We start from the raw sequence: 19,521 nt of genomic DNA, 5'->3' as shown, positions 1-19,521 counted from the left end.
AAGCTGCTGCACAATTTACTATAGGCTTTACAGAAGGATAATTGCTGTATCCACCCATGAGTAATAAATGGAGTCTACCATGTTAATCTTTGTATTCTTATTGTTTGTAAATTATACCAGACCTTAAGAGCCCTTCCCTTTCATTCCAAGGAGGAATTAAGTTACTCACACTCAAACCTGCAAAGCTAAGAGATCGCAACTGCAATCCAGTCGAGAGATAAGTGCCAACTAATGTGAACAGAATTGTGTTATTGTTACATAAAGAGTACCTATTATTAGACCAACAGCACATGAGATTAGTGGGTCTTCTTCCCCAGAAAGTGCGGGGGGGGGGGTTTGCAGCCAGAGTTTGGGAAGCAGGCAGAAGGGCAGCCACAGTGTTTAAAAGAAAAGAAAATCAAGCAGTTCCATAGGCCAGACAGACTATTATTTGTTCTCAGTTATAAGGCAGAAACTAATTAATTTGAGCTTTAAGAAAGAACCTCTAGCAAGCTAGAAGAATAAAACACCTTTTAGCCATTGCCTATTAGGGTTTTCTACAAAAATCTATAAAACCCTTAAAAAGAAAGAAAAAAAAGAGTCAAGACCAGGCATAGCTGTTAAAAGGTTTACAGATTCCTGGCAGCTCCACAGGGTGAGGTTTGTGACATCTAATCTGCAATGACAGCTTGATGGATGTCTCTCTTTCTTCCTTTTGAAAGGTATAAAGAATTGCTGGTTTCCTCAGTAAAAATTATGCTTAACACACTTCTTGCTTTTACACTTCCCATAGTCTGATTAAAAGGCTAGAATATGATGAAAGCCTTGTGCTCCTGGTAATATATGGGATTAATAGGGCAGCAGGTATGTCACAGATTCCACTCATAAGTTGCTTTGGATAAAATTCGCCCTGGGGGAATCCCACTTATGGCAACAAATGCAGGGCCTTTCTCCTGTGACATCACTAGCCTTCAGATCTTCCATTCTAAAGCAAAACCTCCCCAAGCGAGGCACATTGTTTATTCTGATCTTCCATTTAGGCAACTCCTATTCTCATATCCTGGCCAGGGACTCTGTTGACTTATTAAGGCGCATCTTCAAGATCAGAAGGTGTTTCTAAGCCTCTGCTCTGTTCAGACATAAATAACATTGAACCATAGTTTATATTACTCTGGGTATATTTCCTTAATTAAATTACTGTAATGGAAGCATACAGGCAAATCAATTTTCCATTTGGTTAGTGAAGAACTGCTGCTGCTGCTGCTGCTGCTTCATCCATGATCCCAGTCCATCCCATTGCACACCCTATAACTTGCTAAATAAGGTTAATAAACCTTTATTGGGGGTGAATTATGATTGAGTAAACTAGGGTAAACAACATCTGTGAATTGAGAACCCAGTTACAAGGTAGACTCTTACAACCAAAATTATATGACCAAAATTATATCTTATCCAAACATAACATTCAACCTAATATGAGAAAAATAGAACTATATTTAGGTCATTTCCGGATGAGCATAAACTGAGCAATCATCCTGTTTTATTTTCCCAACATTTGTACAGAGCTTATACAATATCACTGTCAAGTGGCTGTTATCCAGCACTTTTCATTGTTGTTGTTTGTCCAGGGTTTTGGCTTTTTTAAGTGGATTTCATAGAAGGATAGAACTGTAGAAGGATAGAACTGTGCACTTATTTGCCCCATGTCTGAAACAGAAATCAATCCACCAAATGAAATCAGTATTCACTGTTGTTGCTGTTAGACTGTAACAATATATAACTGACAGGGGGCCCCCCTTCCCATTTGAACTGTGTTTCCTTTGCATTGAAATGAATGGGGTTGATTAACATAATTATACTGAAGTTAATTACATAATTATGCAAAAAAAAAAAATCCCCACAGCAGACAGGGAGAGAAATAACATCATTTGTGTCAGAAGCTGAACTGCTGTGGAATAAAAATGGTGCTGCGTGCAACCACCGTTGGTCAGAACAGAAACAGATGACTCCTTGCATGCCTACTTGAGGGCCCCATTCTTGCTCCTAAATACAGAGGAACACCTTTCACTACAACATACTTAGTTGGTCTTTAAGGTCTTTAAGGTGCTACTGGAACATCTTTCAGTAATTTTTTTTTAATCTTTCATCATTGTTATTTATTACAACAGACCAACACGACCTGAGCCTTTCACTCCAGCTGGGGACAGGCCTACGTCTACTGAACAGAGCCCAGGATTCTGGTCTTCCCTGCTGAACCATATTAATATACGGTAGTTCTCTATTCTGACAGCAACTGTCTTGGAAAGGAAGAGGAGCACTGAGAAAGGAGAAGCGCCTCTTCCTAAGAATAGTCAGAGCTGTCATTGCTGGACAACTTTTTATGTGCACAAACCTGGTTCATAAGGAGACAATGGAAAATTCCCTACAGTGAATTCCTATTCACTGAAACTCCTCCTAGAAGCAGCCTTGAAACCTTAGGGTTTCACTTCAGGGCCTCCTGGGATGCTTTCTGTTGTCCTCCGCCTTCCATGCCTTTTTTCTTTCTGGAAGGTATAGCTGTACTCAGTACATTAATTTCCATTGGCATAGTTTGCTTGAGCTCACTGTGGCTCACCCACACAGCACAAACTGATGCAGAAACCAGCCCAATCTTAACTGAGACTTTAAAGGGTTTCCTTATTTATTCAATTAATAGAACTCTTCAATTACAGAGTTACTTCACCTACACATGGCAACACATTTGCTTTATGAGTTAACTTCTGCAATTGAGTTTTCATCCATTTAACTATTGCAAAATACAAATGAAGCAATCTATTCCATTGTCGATGTACAAAGGTGAAAGTGACTACTTTCTGCCTAGAGAAAAGAAAAGGAAGTTGATCTGTAACTACTTTTCTTCGGAGAATAATGCCACATGTTTAAAGAGCATTTTCTTTCCTGAAGCAAGGGAAGGCGTCTCAATCCAACCAAAATAATTATGCAAACAATTTCACTACAGTATTTCTTTCAGTGGAACCCAATCTGTGTGGTCTTTTCATGCTCGAAGACACCTTTATAGAGACATTTAGGGCATTGTTACATAAAGTTCACTTAATGTGGGGGATATTGGATGAATTTCCTGCAAGATTAGCACTTGTCACATTGTATAAGGCTTGCCTTTAACTGGTGCCGCTAATTCCCCTGAGCTAGCAGAGAGCGAAAGCTAAGAATGCAAAATGATACAATAGAAAACAGACACATTCGGAATGGACTTCTGAGTTTAGGTTAACAGGAATTTATGAGGAAAAGCTTGGAGTTTAATCTCATGTTCAGGGTACACATATATGGCTATTTGGGGAGTAGTCATGAAACTAGCACTTCATCTCACCACAGCAAGCTTTTCATGACTGAACTCTTCCATGTGTGGTATACACACTGCAGGAAACAGATCCCAGGGAATTGTTGTGTTTTAGCAGCAGGAAAAAGAAGTAATCTACAGCAAAGGGTTCCTTAGATGTAGTCCTACTACTGCTGGTACACGTGAACATGGTTGGGGGCTGTGTGGATGCCGTAGTCGAAGCAGCAGGGTGGTTCTGCCGGTGTGCCTGCGCTAGCCTGCCCTCGGCACTGCTTTCCTCTTTTCTCTCTGCATACAAGGGAGTGGTCCTGCTGCCAGCAGGTTATTGTTGCAGCAATGGTTCATGTTTTCCAAAATAAATTAACTTGTTTAAAGACCGAACAGAATAAGAGCCAAGTTTAAAAGAACATGAATTTCTGTCTTTGGCGCTACTTGCATTTCGTGAGGGGGAAATCTGCTTCCCAATCACAGTATTTTCCCAATACTGGAAAAAAATCCAGAGTTTCCCATTATCTTCTATGACAGTCCTCATTATTTTTCCAGGAGATTTAAAAAATCAAGAAATGGCTAAGGAGTAAAGCCTAAGACAGTTGGCGCCTTGTGCATCTACTTCCAGCAACTCCTGCAGCAAAATTGGTGCCAAACATCTTGCTCTGCTTCCTTTGGACCACATAAGCAAGGTTGAGACATGGGTCTTGTAGTGTGGGCAGCCCAAGACCTCCAGACACACTGCCTAGGCTTGTGCCCCAGGGAGGTCACTTTGTTGCTGCTAACACAGCAGTTTGAACTGCACTCCAGTGTTTCTCGAGACAGACAGATGGTAACAACAAGAACTATTGAACTACTGATGTTTCCAACACCACACCCAAGGCTGTCTCCGTTAGAGAAGCTGCTGGGCAACAAGATGGCGTGTAGACCAGCAGCAACCACAGCTCACTGTCTCCTTTGCCCAACACCAGGTGCAGACCCTCAGAACCAGCTCCAGGACAAAGAGTTTTCCTGGTAAGGGAGATGGAAGCTCTATGGAGCACAGCAACTCTTCCCTCCCTCCAAACCCATCCCCGCAGCCTGCACTGATGCTGTACCAAGTCAGATCAATTCCTCCCAGCTCACACACCAGGTCTCAGTAATACATGCCAGATCAACACCTTTATTATGCATTAAACAGCAGCACACAACAGACAAGCGACCAGGAACCTGGCAATGGGGGGTGGGAGCAAAGAACAGTATTTAAATAGTCTCACATCTTTACCTTCTATGATGTCTTATTACTCCCCATGACTATGTGCTATGGGTGATATCCAGTGCACCTGGTTCTGTTAGCTCAAGGATTTATGCCTGTGCAATGGAACTGTCCTTCCTCTCCGCAAAACAGATTTAGGGGGTGGAGGAGAGTTCCCTTGTGCACATGGAAATCCTTGCATTAAAGGAATGAGTTACTTAGCACCACATTGGACACAACCCACCTACCCATGGTCATTGACATCAGCCATATAGCTCCCTCCGCAGACTTCCCCCAAACACGTGGTGTACACAATAGAACCATCCAACCCACTGCACAAATTATACACACAATAATAGCCCACTAGCATGTTCTAGCAAGATCTACAACCCATAACTTATTCCCAGCTGACAAAGCAGTTTTATTAAAAACACCTGACTCGCCCAGCCCTACCCCACATGACAATATCTACTTCCACCCAGCAAGGGCCATCATTCCACCAACTCCAGGCCCTCCTTAAGAGAGCAGCTTCCCCCATCACACAATGCACTGCACAAGCTCTCACCCTGCGCAGGAAAGCACATGCATGGCAATGCCCTCCTAACACCAAAGACAAACCGAGGAACAATGCCCAGGATTATGCCGGAAGCCCCTTGAGGAGTTCCTTGTGAAGCAGCTCCTGCTCACTGAAGATCTTAAGCATGTTGCTAAGTGTGGAGCTCACCATCCTCAGGCTTTGTTGAATTTTCTCTAAAATTCTTTCTATGTACCAAACAGACACATCCAGATTTGACTCGTTTCACTCACAAGTGGTGGTGGTGGGTCAAAATTCAGACAGAATTCAATGGATGACTTTGAAGCAATATTTTAATTAAATTTAATCTCTCACTGCAACTTTTAAATAAAAATCAGTTTCTACATCTTAATATCAGATAAAAACAAGACTGTGGGCAAAGAATACTCTGATTAAAAATACTTAGAAATATTCTTTTTATATTGAAAGTAAGGGGAAAGGGAAAAAGCATGTTATACCGTAGGTTTCTGTCATTTGACTTCATGCAGACCACTTACAAAATCATAAGCAAATATATTTCCAATAACTAAATCTAATCTCACAGAAAAATGATATTCAATTGTTTGCTACTGATTTCTCCTTCATTAACTAAATTACTAAAAACAAAAGAAAGTTACTTTCCCCCATCATTTGATGAATGAAAAGAACTATCATTGGATTATCACACAACTTTACTGAATTTAATTTAAGGTGTATTTTTTCAAGCTTGTAAAATAAACCATTTGAAAGAAAGCAACATCTAGGTGCATGTGATCAGAAATACAATACAAGCTAGCAGCAGCAAGCACATCATCATTTGATAGACATGAAGGTGCTATTATTACTTAATTTATATACTGATAACATGCCAAAAAAACTGCTAAACAGTCATAAAACCCATACATAATTAGTATGCATAATAAAACCATCACAACACTGAAAACACCCATAATTAGAATTGACAATAAAACAAGCAGGTTAAGTAAATCACAATTAAAAGAACAATTAAAACAATCAGATTAAGGAGGGCCAAGTTCAGGGGACTGCTTCCAGAAACTGCTCTTCCATCTTGAAGAGCCCTCTCATATTTCACCAGGGAGGGGAGGGCATTCCACAACTCTGGTGTCACCACTGGAAAAAGCCAGCCTCCATGTTACCACAAGATGATAATCGTCAGACGGGGGCAAAACCAACCAGGTTCCATTTGCTGCCCTTAATGGAAAGGAGCACAGCTTTCAGGTAACCTGGTCCAGAGTTGTGTTGGGGTTTATATGTAAGTAGCAGGACCTTAAAATTGGTTTGGTGGGCTGCTAGAGCAGGTCCCTCAGCACTGACACATGGGCCCCACAAGGAGCACCGCTTGCCAGCAGCAGCCATGGCTGCTGGACCAGCTGCATGAGTTTGTCATGGTATAACAGCCTGAAAAGCCTTAGTAGCAGGTGCTACTAATCACAGACTCAGAGTAGGAATGCGCATCTCTTACAAGTGGGCATCTGAGTCTGAAGATGCTCAACTGTTCTACTTTGTTTATAAGCCAATCTCTCGCCTATAGAGGTGGGATTTGTTTGCAATGTAAGCACCAAGAATATGTTAAGTCCCATTAATAGAACTGAACTATTAAAAAGGTGTGGACAAGTTGTGCCTGCTGTTTTCACAAAACACTATTTCAAACCAGAATCAGTACCTTGTGAAAATTCAAAATATTCTGGAACCCAAGTTACAGATGAATGAACTATTGGCATTTTCTGGCAGAGGAATGAACGTTTAGTTTGGCCACAATGTAACGCAAACAAATTTTGATGTAAATCTATAAAGATGCACTCGTTCCATTAGCGTAAGGATTTATGCTTGTGCAATGGAACTGTCCCTCTTTTCCTCAAAACAGATTTAGGGGGTGGGGAGGGGAGTTCCCTTGTGCACATGGAAATCCTTGCATTGATTCATGGAAGAAGTTACTTAGCACTACCTTGGACACAACCTTTTGTCTCCACTTACCCATGGCCACTGAAACTGACATCAACCATATAGATGTAAATATATATTTATATAATGAAATAAAAATGAAGAACACCTAGATTATTTCTGAGGGGCAAAGCACTAATCTTAACTGGGGCTTGACAAAGCAACCTCCTTTTCCGGGTTGTATACTTCTCATAAACTCGTCTCAGACCCATCACCGTATTAATGTTATCACTGAGGGACATTAACTGTGTGAGATCCCTCGCAGCACAGGGGGACTTCTGCTTGCACATGTGCCCCCAAAATCTGCTCCGGAGGACTGTGGGACTTCTTGAAGCCAATTTCAGAGGTGCCTGGGTTTTTTGTAGCATTTGTTTCATTCATCCTCTTTAGAAGAGTGGAAGGTAGCTGATTTGATATGTAAATAAGTTATCCCCACTTACCTAGGAATACACCTCATTGAACTCAGTGGGACTTGCTTTGGAGTACACATACACAGGCTTGCCTGAATTACTAGTATGTCTGACATTAACTGAAAATAAAATGCTCAAATATATTTAGCAAGCTCATGTCTGAGCAAGGATAATGAACTCAAGTCACCCAGCTCTAAGCCCAACACCCTCTATCCACTCAACGGCAAGGCTTCTCTTTCCTGTGTTGGGGCATCTTCCCTCTGGTATTGTCTTTCTTTTAGTTAAGCAGACTCTGAGAAAGAATCTCAGCAGGGAAAATGAAGCAGGAGGTTTGATTAACCCCTTCCACCCCATTCATTTTTTCACTTTAAAATCATCCTCACTCCCCAAAAGCTGCCCTGTAGTCACCCTGCTGAAGCCACCATTATTGAAAGCCACTTCAACAATCAAGGAAAAAATACCAAAACATCAAAAGGAAAGATGTCTGCACTTGCATGTAATATGCAGTGGGTTGTTTAATCATAAAAATAGCATACAATTTAATGTCAATGGCAGTTTCTCCTGTGGATGGAATAGCCACTTTGGAGGAACAATTTTAACTGCAACTGTGGCATAAGGATCACTCAACCTGCCAGAGTTGGCATCCTGGCATTCTGTGTCTACTGGGGACCTGGTAGCATTTTTTCTAAAGATTTGTATATACACATTCTGCAGGGCTTCCCCAGGCCTGCTGATACCTCCCCTCCTGTGTGGAACTGTTGCCATTTTGGCTACAAAAGCACAACCCTCAATGAACTGAGTCAAAATTAGAATGCAAGAGAAAATATTGTCTCTCAGCTATATAGTCTAGGCACACATATTGGGGAAATGGATGTTTAAATAAGCATCTATTGGAAGAGAGGGCATTTGAGGGCAAAACAAGGGGAATGCAGCCTATTTCCAACTGCTGTGATAATTTCTGCATAAGAGATGTGAAGGTTGAGCTCTCTGGCAAATCATCCCAAGTGTCTGTGAGTTAAATTACTGCCATGCAGTCTGTTAGGCATGGGATGTTTAGTGTATCGCCTTGCATCAGTCCCACAAAATGTTGCACAACACAAATGCTTCTTGATGTGTCATTTCCTGCTTGGCACCCAGCCCAGTTCCTGACAGGCAAGCATAAAAAAAATTAAAGAAGAGGTTTAAAGCTTGTGTATTCATAAGCACATTCCACAAGCCATCAGGCAGCGCCCCTCCCTGCAGTTTGGAGGAAATCATAAAGGAGACAGGGCAGCATGGAGAGAAGGAACTTCCTCAAAACCGCTACAATGGTACCACAGCAAAGAATTTGAATAATCTTAATCATTATGCAGTTTGGGGCATCCTGCTTGCTATTCATAAGCACTCATAAATGGGGAGTGTCTGCTCATACCCTTGACTGTATACCTCATTTTTTTGGGGAGGGGGAATAAATACTCCCAACCCAAAGCAGTTGGAACTAGGAAAGGGCAACCCCCTTTCTCATTTGCTTGGTGGTGGTGGGGAATTGTTGTGTCTGACTGGAACATCTAATAAGGCTTCCTCCCAGTGCCCCAAACCCACCCTTGGGAAAGGTGACCAGCATAATGTGTTTCCCCACCACAGACTGGGGCTGTGTGTCTCAGAATCTCCTCAGCAGAGAGGCAGAACACTGGTTCCTGTCAGTGATTCTGTGACAGGGAATCCAAGTCCCAGTCCTTGAAGGAAAGGATGCTCTGCCTGGCTGCCCCCTGATGCCTCTAACCTCTCCTTCACCAAGGTAAGTTTTTTGGCCCTTGGGGAGGGACAGGAAAAGCTGGGTGCTGTTCAGAAGGGTTCAAACAGAATCAAGGGAGGCACAGGCTACTCACAGCCAGTTGTACTGGGCTTAATTCCTCTCTCAACAGGTGCTTGTGTGAACACCTCTGCTCCAATTCTCACAGCATCCGCAATGAAATGCTGAGACGCTGCTTGAGGGCACTTTGTTTTGAGCTGTCAGCAGAACTGTTACCTGGATGTGAGTTTGGGGTGAACTGAACTGCTTTCCCTACAGTGACAGTGTGGAGGTGGAAGAATGAGACTGCACATGTGCCAGCCCTGCCCACAGGATTTCACATCCAGCTGGCCCCCTTGCCACCCTGCTCAACAGCTTCAAGAAAAATACAGCGAGCAAAACTAATCCCTGTATATGGTGTTTATTGACCTGACTAAGGCCTTCAACACTGTTAATCGTAATGCCCTGTGGACTGTCCTTCTGAAAATCGGCTGCCCAGATGAATTTGTGAACACCCTTTGGCTCCTCCTTTATAATATGACGGCAACAATCGCGGATAGCAATGGCTCTCAAAGTGAACCATTCATAGTGGGATCAGGCGTTAAACAGGGTTGTGTTATCACCCCAGCTCTATTCATTATCTTCATTGCCATGATCCTATTCCCAGCTTAAGAATGGAAAGTGAAATACTGGTGGACAACAAAAGAGGCTTAAAGATGCACTCAAGGCAAATCTTTTTAAAAGGTGGTATAAGCACTGATAACTGGGAAACAACTGGAGAAGAGCCTTTACCAAAGGTTTTGTGGACTTTGAAGAAGCACAAACTCAGGACGAAAAGGAGAAACATGCTAAGAGGAAGGCATGCTTGGTAAACCCTCACCGTGATCAACTCCCACCCAGAAACCTATGTCCTCACTGTGGAAGGATGTGTGGATCCAGAACTGTTAAGGCTGTGTCCATGGAAGACAATCTCACTCAGCTAAAAGTGATGCCAGAGCCATGTGCCCACTTATGAATGGTTTGCTGATTAGAATACTGGGTAGCACCTTTTCCACATTTCCCAGGATGTTGCTGTCCACTCCAGAATGATAATAAAACAACCTCCTCCCCAGAAAGCAGGCAGAGGAAATCTTTGGGATGATTCCAGTGATAGAAAAAAGGTGGGGAAGATACTCCTGTAAAGGCTCAAATGGGGGCTGTTGGTTCATCAGAGCTCTATGAATGTAAGTGATGGTACATTTTTGCTGCATTAACGCATTACATTTTAAGTGTTCACATAACATGTGTGTGTGTGATGGTTCAAATGGCCCTAATCCCACCTTGGTAAATATACAGATAAAAGGTGTGAAATGGCAATTTATAAAGATCGATTTTTTAAAATCAAGTAGTCAAAACTTCAAGCAAGGTGAACTGGAGGTCTTCCCTTATAAAAGCTTAGCTAATCTATCCATGAGCATCCAGGACAAGGACTGAAGCTCCCGTTTACCAATGAAAATCATGCAGCATTTGTTCTGTCAGCTCTCCTTGCCAAGAGAAGGTCAAAGTGCCTTTCCTATAAGGAAGCCTTACAAATCCAAGATCTCCAGCATGATGTCATGTCTTAAAATGATAAGCTGGCAGCCCAAGTAACTCACATTCTGTAAAGATGCACACAATGTTATGTTTATGTTACTTACGATGAAGGTTCTAATAAGTCATCGTCTGTGTTCCTTTAAAGAGGAGTTTTATAACCAAGATGAATCACAGCGGCAAAAGATCAAAGTTTAAAAACATCAATGATGCCATGGGGTATTTTTTAATCTTGTAATGAATGATGATCATGTGCTCTTATGAAGTTGGTCCAACTGCCAATGCCAGATGTGTATATTAAGAAGTTGTTTGTGATGTGACAGGCTCTGGTTCAATTGCCAGAGAAAGGGAGAGCGAGAATGAGGAACATGGCAACGTGCTTCAGACGTCTAGTGAAATAAATACAGGTCCCAGCAGAAAAGGGAACTGTCTGTTGATGTATCAACTTACTAAGAAAAAAAATATACAAGTATTATCAGAACTCCTCATTGGAGAGGCCCCACAGATTCCCCTCAGATGCCTCACCTTCTTTGTGCAACGCCAGTGCCAGCTGCACTAATTTGCTGCAATAACTAATTGCCGATTTACTAGTCTAAATTGGCCCTGGAATTCTCAGGAGGAAATGAAATTTTAACACATTTCTGCACACAGGTAGATGATTTGCAGAAGGTAAAAACATTTTGTGGAAAGCTGCATTTGCCCACCTTTTTGTACAAATGCTCACAGGTAGTGAAATGGAAACGACAATTTCAAGACATCCTCCACCAAGACTAATGGTACTTCAGAACTGTTGCTGTAATTTTTCCTAAAATATTAGGGCACACTGAACCCCTATTCAAATTCCTATATACTATTATAATCTCAAGGTGGAGCCCTAAAAATTCATCTATACCAGCTCAATCAAACCAAACAATTATTGAGACACAAAGACAAAATTTGGTGAGGTCTTTCTGACAATACCAGCTTCTACTGGCTTTATTTTTTGAACAAATCTAGAAATTATAATCAAACTAATCAAGTAGTTTTGACTACTTGATTTTTAATGCCATTTTAAAAAATCATTTTCACTGAGGATCCAAATTTCTGCTTTGATTACTGAGAGTGGCAAGAACAGGGCATTTCTGAAATGTAAGTCTTATGCCTATCGGGGTGGTTGCTCGAGAGCGGACAGGCAAGATCCCTCACTGGTCTTTTCAAAGGCTTTATTATCAGTGCAAAAACATTTACAATGCAGAATGCCTCTATTCTATGTCTTGCTCAGTCACTAGCAGAATCTGAGAGTTAGCGGTCCTTAAACTTTTCCCAGCAGAGTAGTCTCTTGACCCCCATCCGACGCCTCCCCTCTCTGCGCGTAAACCTACTGCGCAGGGCAGGCTTGGGTAAAGGGGGACCTGCCTCCCCCTCCGCTTTGTTCATGCTCGGTGCTGTGGCTCTCCCTTGCATCCTCCGAACCCTGGAGCTCTTTCCCACCAGAGGCGGGGCTTCCCTCCTCCGCGGAGGAAGTGCTGCTTCCCACGATCTTTGGAGGCTCCCTGTAATCCAGCTGCCCTTCCACTTCTCACCTCTGAGCTGATGCTAGTTCCCTGACAGTAAGTTAATCAAATTAAAGAATGTCCTTAGTTGGTTTAATCATAATATAAACAAAACAATATTGACAATTCACTGAGCTAAGTAGTCATAGCCCTGTTTCCATATTGTATTCGAAGGCTGCACATTTACCTTGGAGTGATTCCTTTACACTCATTGGGAGCGTACTTCAAGCATTTTTGGCCCCATCCTAAAGCAGATAATACTAGTCAGGATACCCACATGTTGAACCAGAAAACCATAGAATTGCAGAGTTTGGAGGGACCCCAAGGGCCATCTTGTCCAACCCCCTGCAAGGCAAGTGCCTCAAAACACAGTCCCCCATCCAATTTGAAACCAAACTAGATGCTGCTTAACTTGACAAATGTGCTAGCACCACCACTTATTCTGGACTTGGATCAAGACCAAGGAGAGGTTCTCTTACCACCACCTGCTAGCAATAGTACAATCACATTTCACTCACAACAATTCATAGAGCCCAGTAGTCTTCACAAACTGCCATAAACTCTCCAACACTGAACCCCAGAGAGTGTTATCCTGGAGGGCAGGCCCCACAGGCAAATCCTTGACTCATAGAATTGTGCCATAGGAAGGGACCACAAAGGTCATCTGGTCCAACCCCTTGCAATGAAGGAACCTGTTGCCCAAAGTGGGACTCGAACCCGTGTGCAGTGAAGGGCCCGTATACCATAAACAAGCCCACAGAACATGTTCAACCATTTCCTCCGCCTCAGAAACTTCACAACATTCAGTGTCAATCCTCCCAGCCCTGCACAAGCCACTCCAAAAATTGCAATGCCCCATCAAAACGCTGAACTTACTAACCTGCCCTGCCTCTTTTTCAGTTTAAAAATCCAAAAATGATGGGCAAAAGGCATGGGCCCCCAAATCAGTACAAATCAATATAAATCTGAGGTTCTGCCTTCTCCTAACAAAAGCTGGCCCCTCAACCAAAATCCTGGATACACCCATGACAAAAGGGAAACACCCTCCTACCTACAGAACCCATCTCCCACTGCTTTTGCCATTTAGCTATGTTTAAACCAGCTTTTTATCTTCTGAACAAGAAGAACCTCAGTTCTCATCAGCCACAGTCACCATGGCCCAATTTGGGTCAGGGATTATGGGAGGTGTAGCTCATCAACATGTGGAGGGCCACAGGTTAGTGTTGATTTTGTCCACATCTTCCATTCATTTTATTTATGTATAGTTTAAAGTAATTGCTCTTTGCCACAAGCATTCCCACAGCTTAAAACGAAACAACACAATAAAGCTCTTCTCAATAGTACCATGCTAATGTCTGCTATATGTTGTCATGGGAAAAGAAGATCCATTAATGCCGAGGACTGCTTCCCCTTCTCATTGATAAGACAGCCCTGCTGTCTGAGGAAAACAGTTCTGCAGAATCACCACCACATCACAGGGGAACATTTTGAGAGCAGCCATCACTCAGAGCAAAGAATACCATAAGCAGGAAGCTGTCTTGTGTTTCACCAATAGCTGTAGATCAAGGTTCACTAACTTTGCACCTGAGGGCACCGTGACACCTGTGGAAGCCTTTACTGGCGCACCTGAACAGGGTCCCCAGGGGCTCAGCTAGCCCTCCTAGAAAGAAAGGTATTCAGGAAAATGTGCAAGGTCCCTTCTAAGCAATTTATGTGAAATAGGCTAGTCTGGCTGCTGCTGCTGCCTGTCAATCTTTGTAGCCAGTAGGAATACTTGAGGTCCTAAAGAGCTGGTGTTTCCCACCTTCCATTTAGTGCCCTTTCACCACTTCTGTGTTATTTTCTAGTCCTTGGCGTCTCCCTTTTCCCCTAGCAACCAGGATGCATCTTTCCTATGGTAGGTTCATCTGAGACCAAGTAGTCTTTAGAAGTTATTCTTTTCCAAATAGCACTGAACAATCAGTGTGAGTGGATGTTAAAGAATCCCTCCCTCCCTCCCCCCCCAAAGGCAAACTTTGCAAAGTGTCTTAGGTATTTTGATGTTGTTGGCACCCATCTGTCTTGAGAGACAATGGAGTGCATCTCCAGTGGTGAAGCAAAACCGCTGCATTAGCAGCACCAAAGTGACCTCTCCTAGGGACTGTACTGCAGATTTGTGAAGGGTTTACTCCTTAGCCTCTTCTCCTCCCCAAGACATCCTGCAAGGCAGCAGAGGTTTAGGACCAGAGTTTCCCTTCTCCTGCATGGGTTACTGTACATTCCCTGACTGACAACCCCCATTTGCCCCTCACTTCTGTCTACGGCAGAAACTGCTTTATTGGTCTCATCTGCTCAGTCTGCCAGAGCCTGTATTCATGTGCAGTAATACAGTTATGGCAAAAGCTTCCCCATGACTGTATTCTCTTTGTGGGTCCCCATGCCCCCATATGGCAGCCATGTTTTATTTTCATTCTAATCCTGAAAATTGTTTGTTAAGCGTTTGCATATTAATTAAATTATTTCCATTGATTCCTATGAGAATATTTCTATCGTGTTCTCAACCACAGAATTCTGACCTCCAAATGGCAGACAAAAGGGAAACCCTCTGAAACCCTGCAAAAGGCTAACAAGGAAGGGAAAATGTTATCTTAATTGTCTTATCTCACCTCCTTCCCACCCCCTGGTTTCTGGCAACCTCAAACCAATAGAACACAAAAAGTAAGGTATGTTTAAGCCTGCTTATTTGTTTACACACAGATCCAGCTGTTTGGATATCTGAATCTGTGGTGTGTATAGCCAGACTTGGGTACTAATTCCTTGTGTTTGGATAAGTGAATTTTCCTGGATAATGGGACCTACGTGCACTAGCAAAATTTCATACATGAATGTACTTGCTACTGAAATGTTTGCTGCTTGCTAAGCATTCATATGTTGTGCTGATGGGCAAATTTAGGCACAAATCTGTTCCTTTTGCTGCGTTTAAATATTGTCTGCCTGTTTGGAAATTTCCTGTTTCAAAGGTATATCAGCACAGTGTTGCAGACTTCCAAACGGGAAGAACCAAATTAAATCCAGATGTAGAAACTTGTCAGTGTTTCACAAAGGACAAAATGCTTTCAAACTCACTAAGTGCTAGCAGTTGCAAATGAGAAAAGGGCCTTTTTCAAGAACAGCAAATTTAGCAAAGATGAATAAAAAAGACAGGAAGCTTCTCTGATACAAGGTGAAAACAGTCTTCAACATGCGCAGGCAAATTCCATATAGTTCAAGAACAGAAGAGACCCCCAATATTTCTCCATTGTTAATCAGAGGGAAACATGAAGAAGGCGGCAGTTGGTGTAACACTGAAACAACTGAATTTGCACTCCTGTCAAGGGTTCATCAGCAATTACTCATCAAATGCAAATAAATGACTAAGATGCTTCCATCAGAAGCATTTATCTGATATTAATGTGATTACTCTTCAAATAATCATTAATTTCTTAATACGGTTAACTGTTAGTATCCTTCCATAATTCCAGTCCGGAACAAATATTAGGGCCAAACATCCTTGCCTTGCCCGGCTCCACGGCAGTCCCCCTTTCCCTTTCGGCATTGGCTTGGAACTTCAGTCCCAGGTTATGTTAAACCAGAGCTCCTAATTTTATCTGAACCAAGGAAGTCTGCCTTAATGACAGTTAGCAACCAGAATAATAAGCCTCGCTTCTTATTCTGGTTAGCTAACTGAGATTCACCTGGATGCCTGAAGGATCCTGTTCCTCATTCCCACTGTCTCATTCTATGGCAGCTGAACCAGGGCTGGTTGCATCGCAAATGACTTCTTCATTTTACACATAGCAGCCCACCTCACTGTTTTCTTTCTTCAGCTGGGATTAAGCTATCATTCCCAAATTCAGATGTAACGGGAGACTCTGGCTTCATACACTCTGACAAAGTCAGCTCATGGCAGGGGGCAGTTGTGGTGGGGAGCAAATTACTTGGTTCCCAACACTCATTCTTGGTGCCATAAACCTCAGCTGTATAAAGCCAGGAAAGATCATCTGAGTGCAGACAATTCCTAAGCATCAATTAAAGGTTGCTAGTTCAGTCCTATTACAGTATATTGCCATGTTCTTTATTCCCAAGGGCTCTATCATGATTCCATTGTTAAAGCTGGATTCTGTACTAAGAAAATCTAATTATACATGACATAATTAAGTAGTAGAAGAGTAAAAATAATTGCCTGTAATAGGGGAAAATGTATTCAGAAGCATACAATGATGTTCATGCCATGTTCCACATATCTGAATGCTTTTTCCTTTACAAAACAGTGAGCATATTTGCTCAGGTTCTGGAAAATGGCATCTGAAGGTGCATCTAAGTAATTACAATTACATTAACACAACCCTATAAAGACTTAATCTCGAACAATTCCCACCTCATTAATGAGATGCAAAGTAAAAACCCTTGCTTCCTGGTCTCGCTGAATTAAGCAGGGGGTGAGATCTGCCTGACCTTCAGTGCCAGTCCTTCTAGGCCAGGGGTCAGCAACCTTTTTCAGCCGGGGGCCGGTCCACCATCCCTCAGATCATGTGGGGGGCAGGACTATATTGGGGGGGGGATGACTGAATTCCTATGCCTCACAAATAACCCAGAGATGCATTTTAAATAAAAGCATACATTCCACTCACGTAAAAACACCAGGCAGGCCCCACAAATAACCCAGAGATGCATTTTAAATAAAAGGACACATTCTACTCATGTAAAAACATGCTGATTCCCGGACTGTCCGCGGGCCGGATAGAGAAGGCGATTGAGCCGCATCCAGCCCCCGGGCCTTAGGTTGCCTACCCCTGTTCTAGGCCACGGGGACATTATCACAAAAGGGCCCAGGCGACTGAAGTCTTGGGTTCTCAAAATATTGGACTGTTTATTGAATACCCTCTTCACTTGCCTTACAACAGACTATGGGAACCTAGTTCACACACGCACAGCCCTCAGCATTTTGCAAAGCAGTGTCCACACAGTATGGGCAAATTTTAACCAAGTTAGGAACACCACTAACAAAGGGAAAGTGGGCATGGGTAAAATTGGCCAGAACCATGTGGATGTCACTTCACCCAAACAGCAAACTAGTGAAGACACAGCCCGAATTCCAGGAGGAAAACACATTGCTTGGATGATGCAAGAATTCACTCTGAGCACCATGAGCTTCCAATGAAGTCCTCTGAAGTCCCATTACTGGAATGGCCACCTGTGCTCTAAACTTGGAACAATTTGCCTAAATCACAGTGAGGTCTCCACAAGAGAGAACCGGGCTTGGAATAGGAGATGAAGAAATAGTATCATACACTGAAGGAGATGGCAGCCATTTACTTCCACAAATGAAGAGCACCAGACTCCAGATCACAAGCAGAGAACAGTGTACTTACTCCTTGGTTCTCTGGGTCCATCCACTGTCACCTTGATAGCTCTGTGGTACGTAGCCACTTGGGGGGGATTTGTAAGGACTGTTATTGTCAAGGTAAAACTCTTCCCTGTAAGGAACAGTGAAAACAAGGGGAAGGGGAAAGGAAAAGAATGAGTATAAAAATATGGTTGCTTGAGAAACCATCTACAGCACTCAGAATCCCAATCAGCAGAAGATGGCCTGGTGGGATTGAGCCACTTACCTGGCCTTCTGGCAGGTGGGTCCCACAGCGGTGCTAGGAGTACTGAAGCTAGGCAGTGGGAAAGCACCAGCGAAGCCAATTGTGCACTCCTTTTCAGGCAGCTGCACCACTTTGCCCCTCTGCCTCCCCCTAAGCAGCAGTGATGCTCTTGCCAGGAGGTCAAGTAGGTGCCTCTGTCCCGTCAAGCTGGCTGCTACTGAACCCAATTATCATCAAACACGAAGCCCCAGTGGAACAAGGAAACATTATGCTGCTGTGGTTTCACTCTAACGTTTGGAACTCATTTTTTTTTTAATTGAAATATCAGATGGTGAAATAATAGTGGAGAAATTATTACAGGCTTCTTCTTCTTTTTTGCAGTGAATGTCAATCAGCAGGCTCTATGCCCATTACTGCTTTCAGGCAGTAATGTCCAGACAGCAGCATTCAGCAACATAACGCACAACTAGCATAAGAGGAGCTGAGCAGAGAAAGGCAGGTTTGGGTCTCCTCTGAGACACACGCCTGGGATGAGTCTAAGAAGTCATAGAATCATAGAGTTGGAAGAGACCACAAGGGCCATCGAGTCCAACTCCCTGCCAAGCAGGAAACACCATCAGAGCACTCCTGACATATGGTTGTCAAGCCTCTGCTTAAAGACCTCCAAAGAAGGAGACTCCACCACACTCCTTGGCAGCAAATTCCACTGTCGAACAGCTCTTACAGTCAGGAAGTTCTTCCTAATGTTTAGGTGGAATCTTCTTTCTTGTAGTTTGGATCCATTGCTCTGTGTCCGCTTCTCTGCAGCAGCAGAAAACAACCTTTCTCCCTCCTCTATTTGACATCCTTTTATATATTTGAACATGGCTATCATATCACCCCTTAACCTCCTCTTCTCCAGGCTAAACATGCCCAGCTCCCTTAGCCGTTCCTCATAAGGCATCATTTCCAGGCCTTTGACCATTTTGGTTGCCCTCCTCTGGACACGTTCCAGTTTGTCAGTGTCCTTCTTGAACTGTGGTGCCCAGAACTGGACACAGTACTCCAGGTGAGGTCTGACCAGAGCAGAATACACCTACCAGTCCAGCAGCGGCTCTGCCAACTATGGTACCCAAGGTAGGCAAGCACTACCCCAGACCCTCCAAGTGATCCTATTTTCCAGGGACAGTCCCAGATTTACAGAAGCTGTCCCACTTTTCCTTAGGACATCCCTATTTTGGCGGACATGCTAGCCCTCATACTCCCAGAGGAGAGGACTGCTGAAACTAGAGTCCTCTGGGTGTTTCCCAGGAATGTTTTTGCTCACGTAACAGGGCCTCTGACAAAGATAAGCCAGGAATATAAACAGGAACACTTCAGAAATGGGGCAAACATCATTTCTTTTACATAGAGCATGGTATACAAGGTGCGTTCCCCGCTGTTCTGCAAAATAACATAAGCAACTAGCGGGCCCCTGCCCCAAGAAGCTAACAATAGAGAAAAGGTTTGTCCCAGCCTGAACAAGACCAGGAAGAGGAGCTCCATGGGGGAAATCCCAGTGGGAAAGAAATAGAAAAGAGATGTCTCCTAATGAAGCA

General features: G+C 43.2%; 1 protein-coding gene across 10 annotated transcripts in view; it reads right to left on the bottom strand.

The window, feature by feature from the left end:
• The window catches only part of RUNX2 (RUNX family transcription factor 2), a gene marked incomplete at its 5' end in the record, with an annotated part of 221,344 nt that overhangs the window by 102,772 nt on the left and 99,051 nt on the right, over positions 1–19,521 (bottom strand). For all 10 annotated transcript variants that reach the window (XM_081906271.1, XM_081906273.1, XM_081906274.1 and 7 more), the window contains one exon: positions 17,726–17,830. In XM_081906271.1, the coding sequence (XP_081762397.1) occupies positions 17,726–17,830 (105 nt within the window). The remainder of the gene's footprint in view (positions 1–17,725; positions 17,831–19,521) is intronic.

The sequence above is a fragment of the Podarcis melisellensis genome (genome assembly GCF_964234715.1).
Source record: "Podarcis melisellensis genome assembly, chromosome: 3".
Classification (NCBI taxonomy): Eukaryota; Metazoa; Chordata; class Lepidosauria; order Squamata; family Lacertidae; genus Podarcis; species Podarcis melisellensis.
The sequence above is the reverse complement of the archived record's forward strand: the minus strand, read 5'-3'. Positions and strand labels throughout refer to the sequence as shown.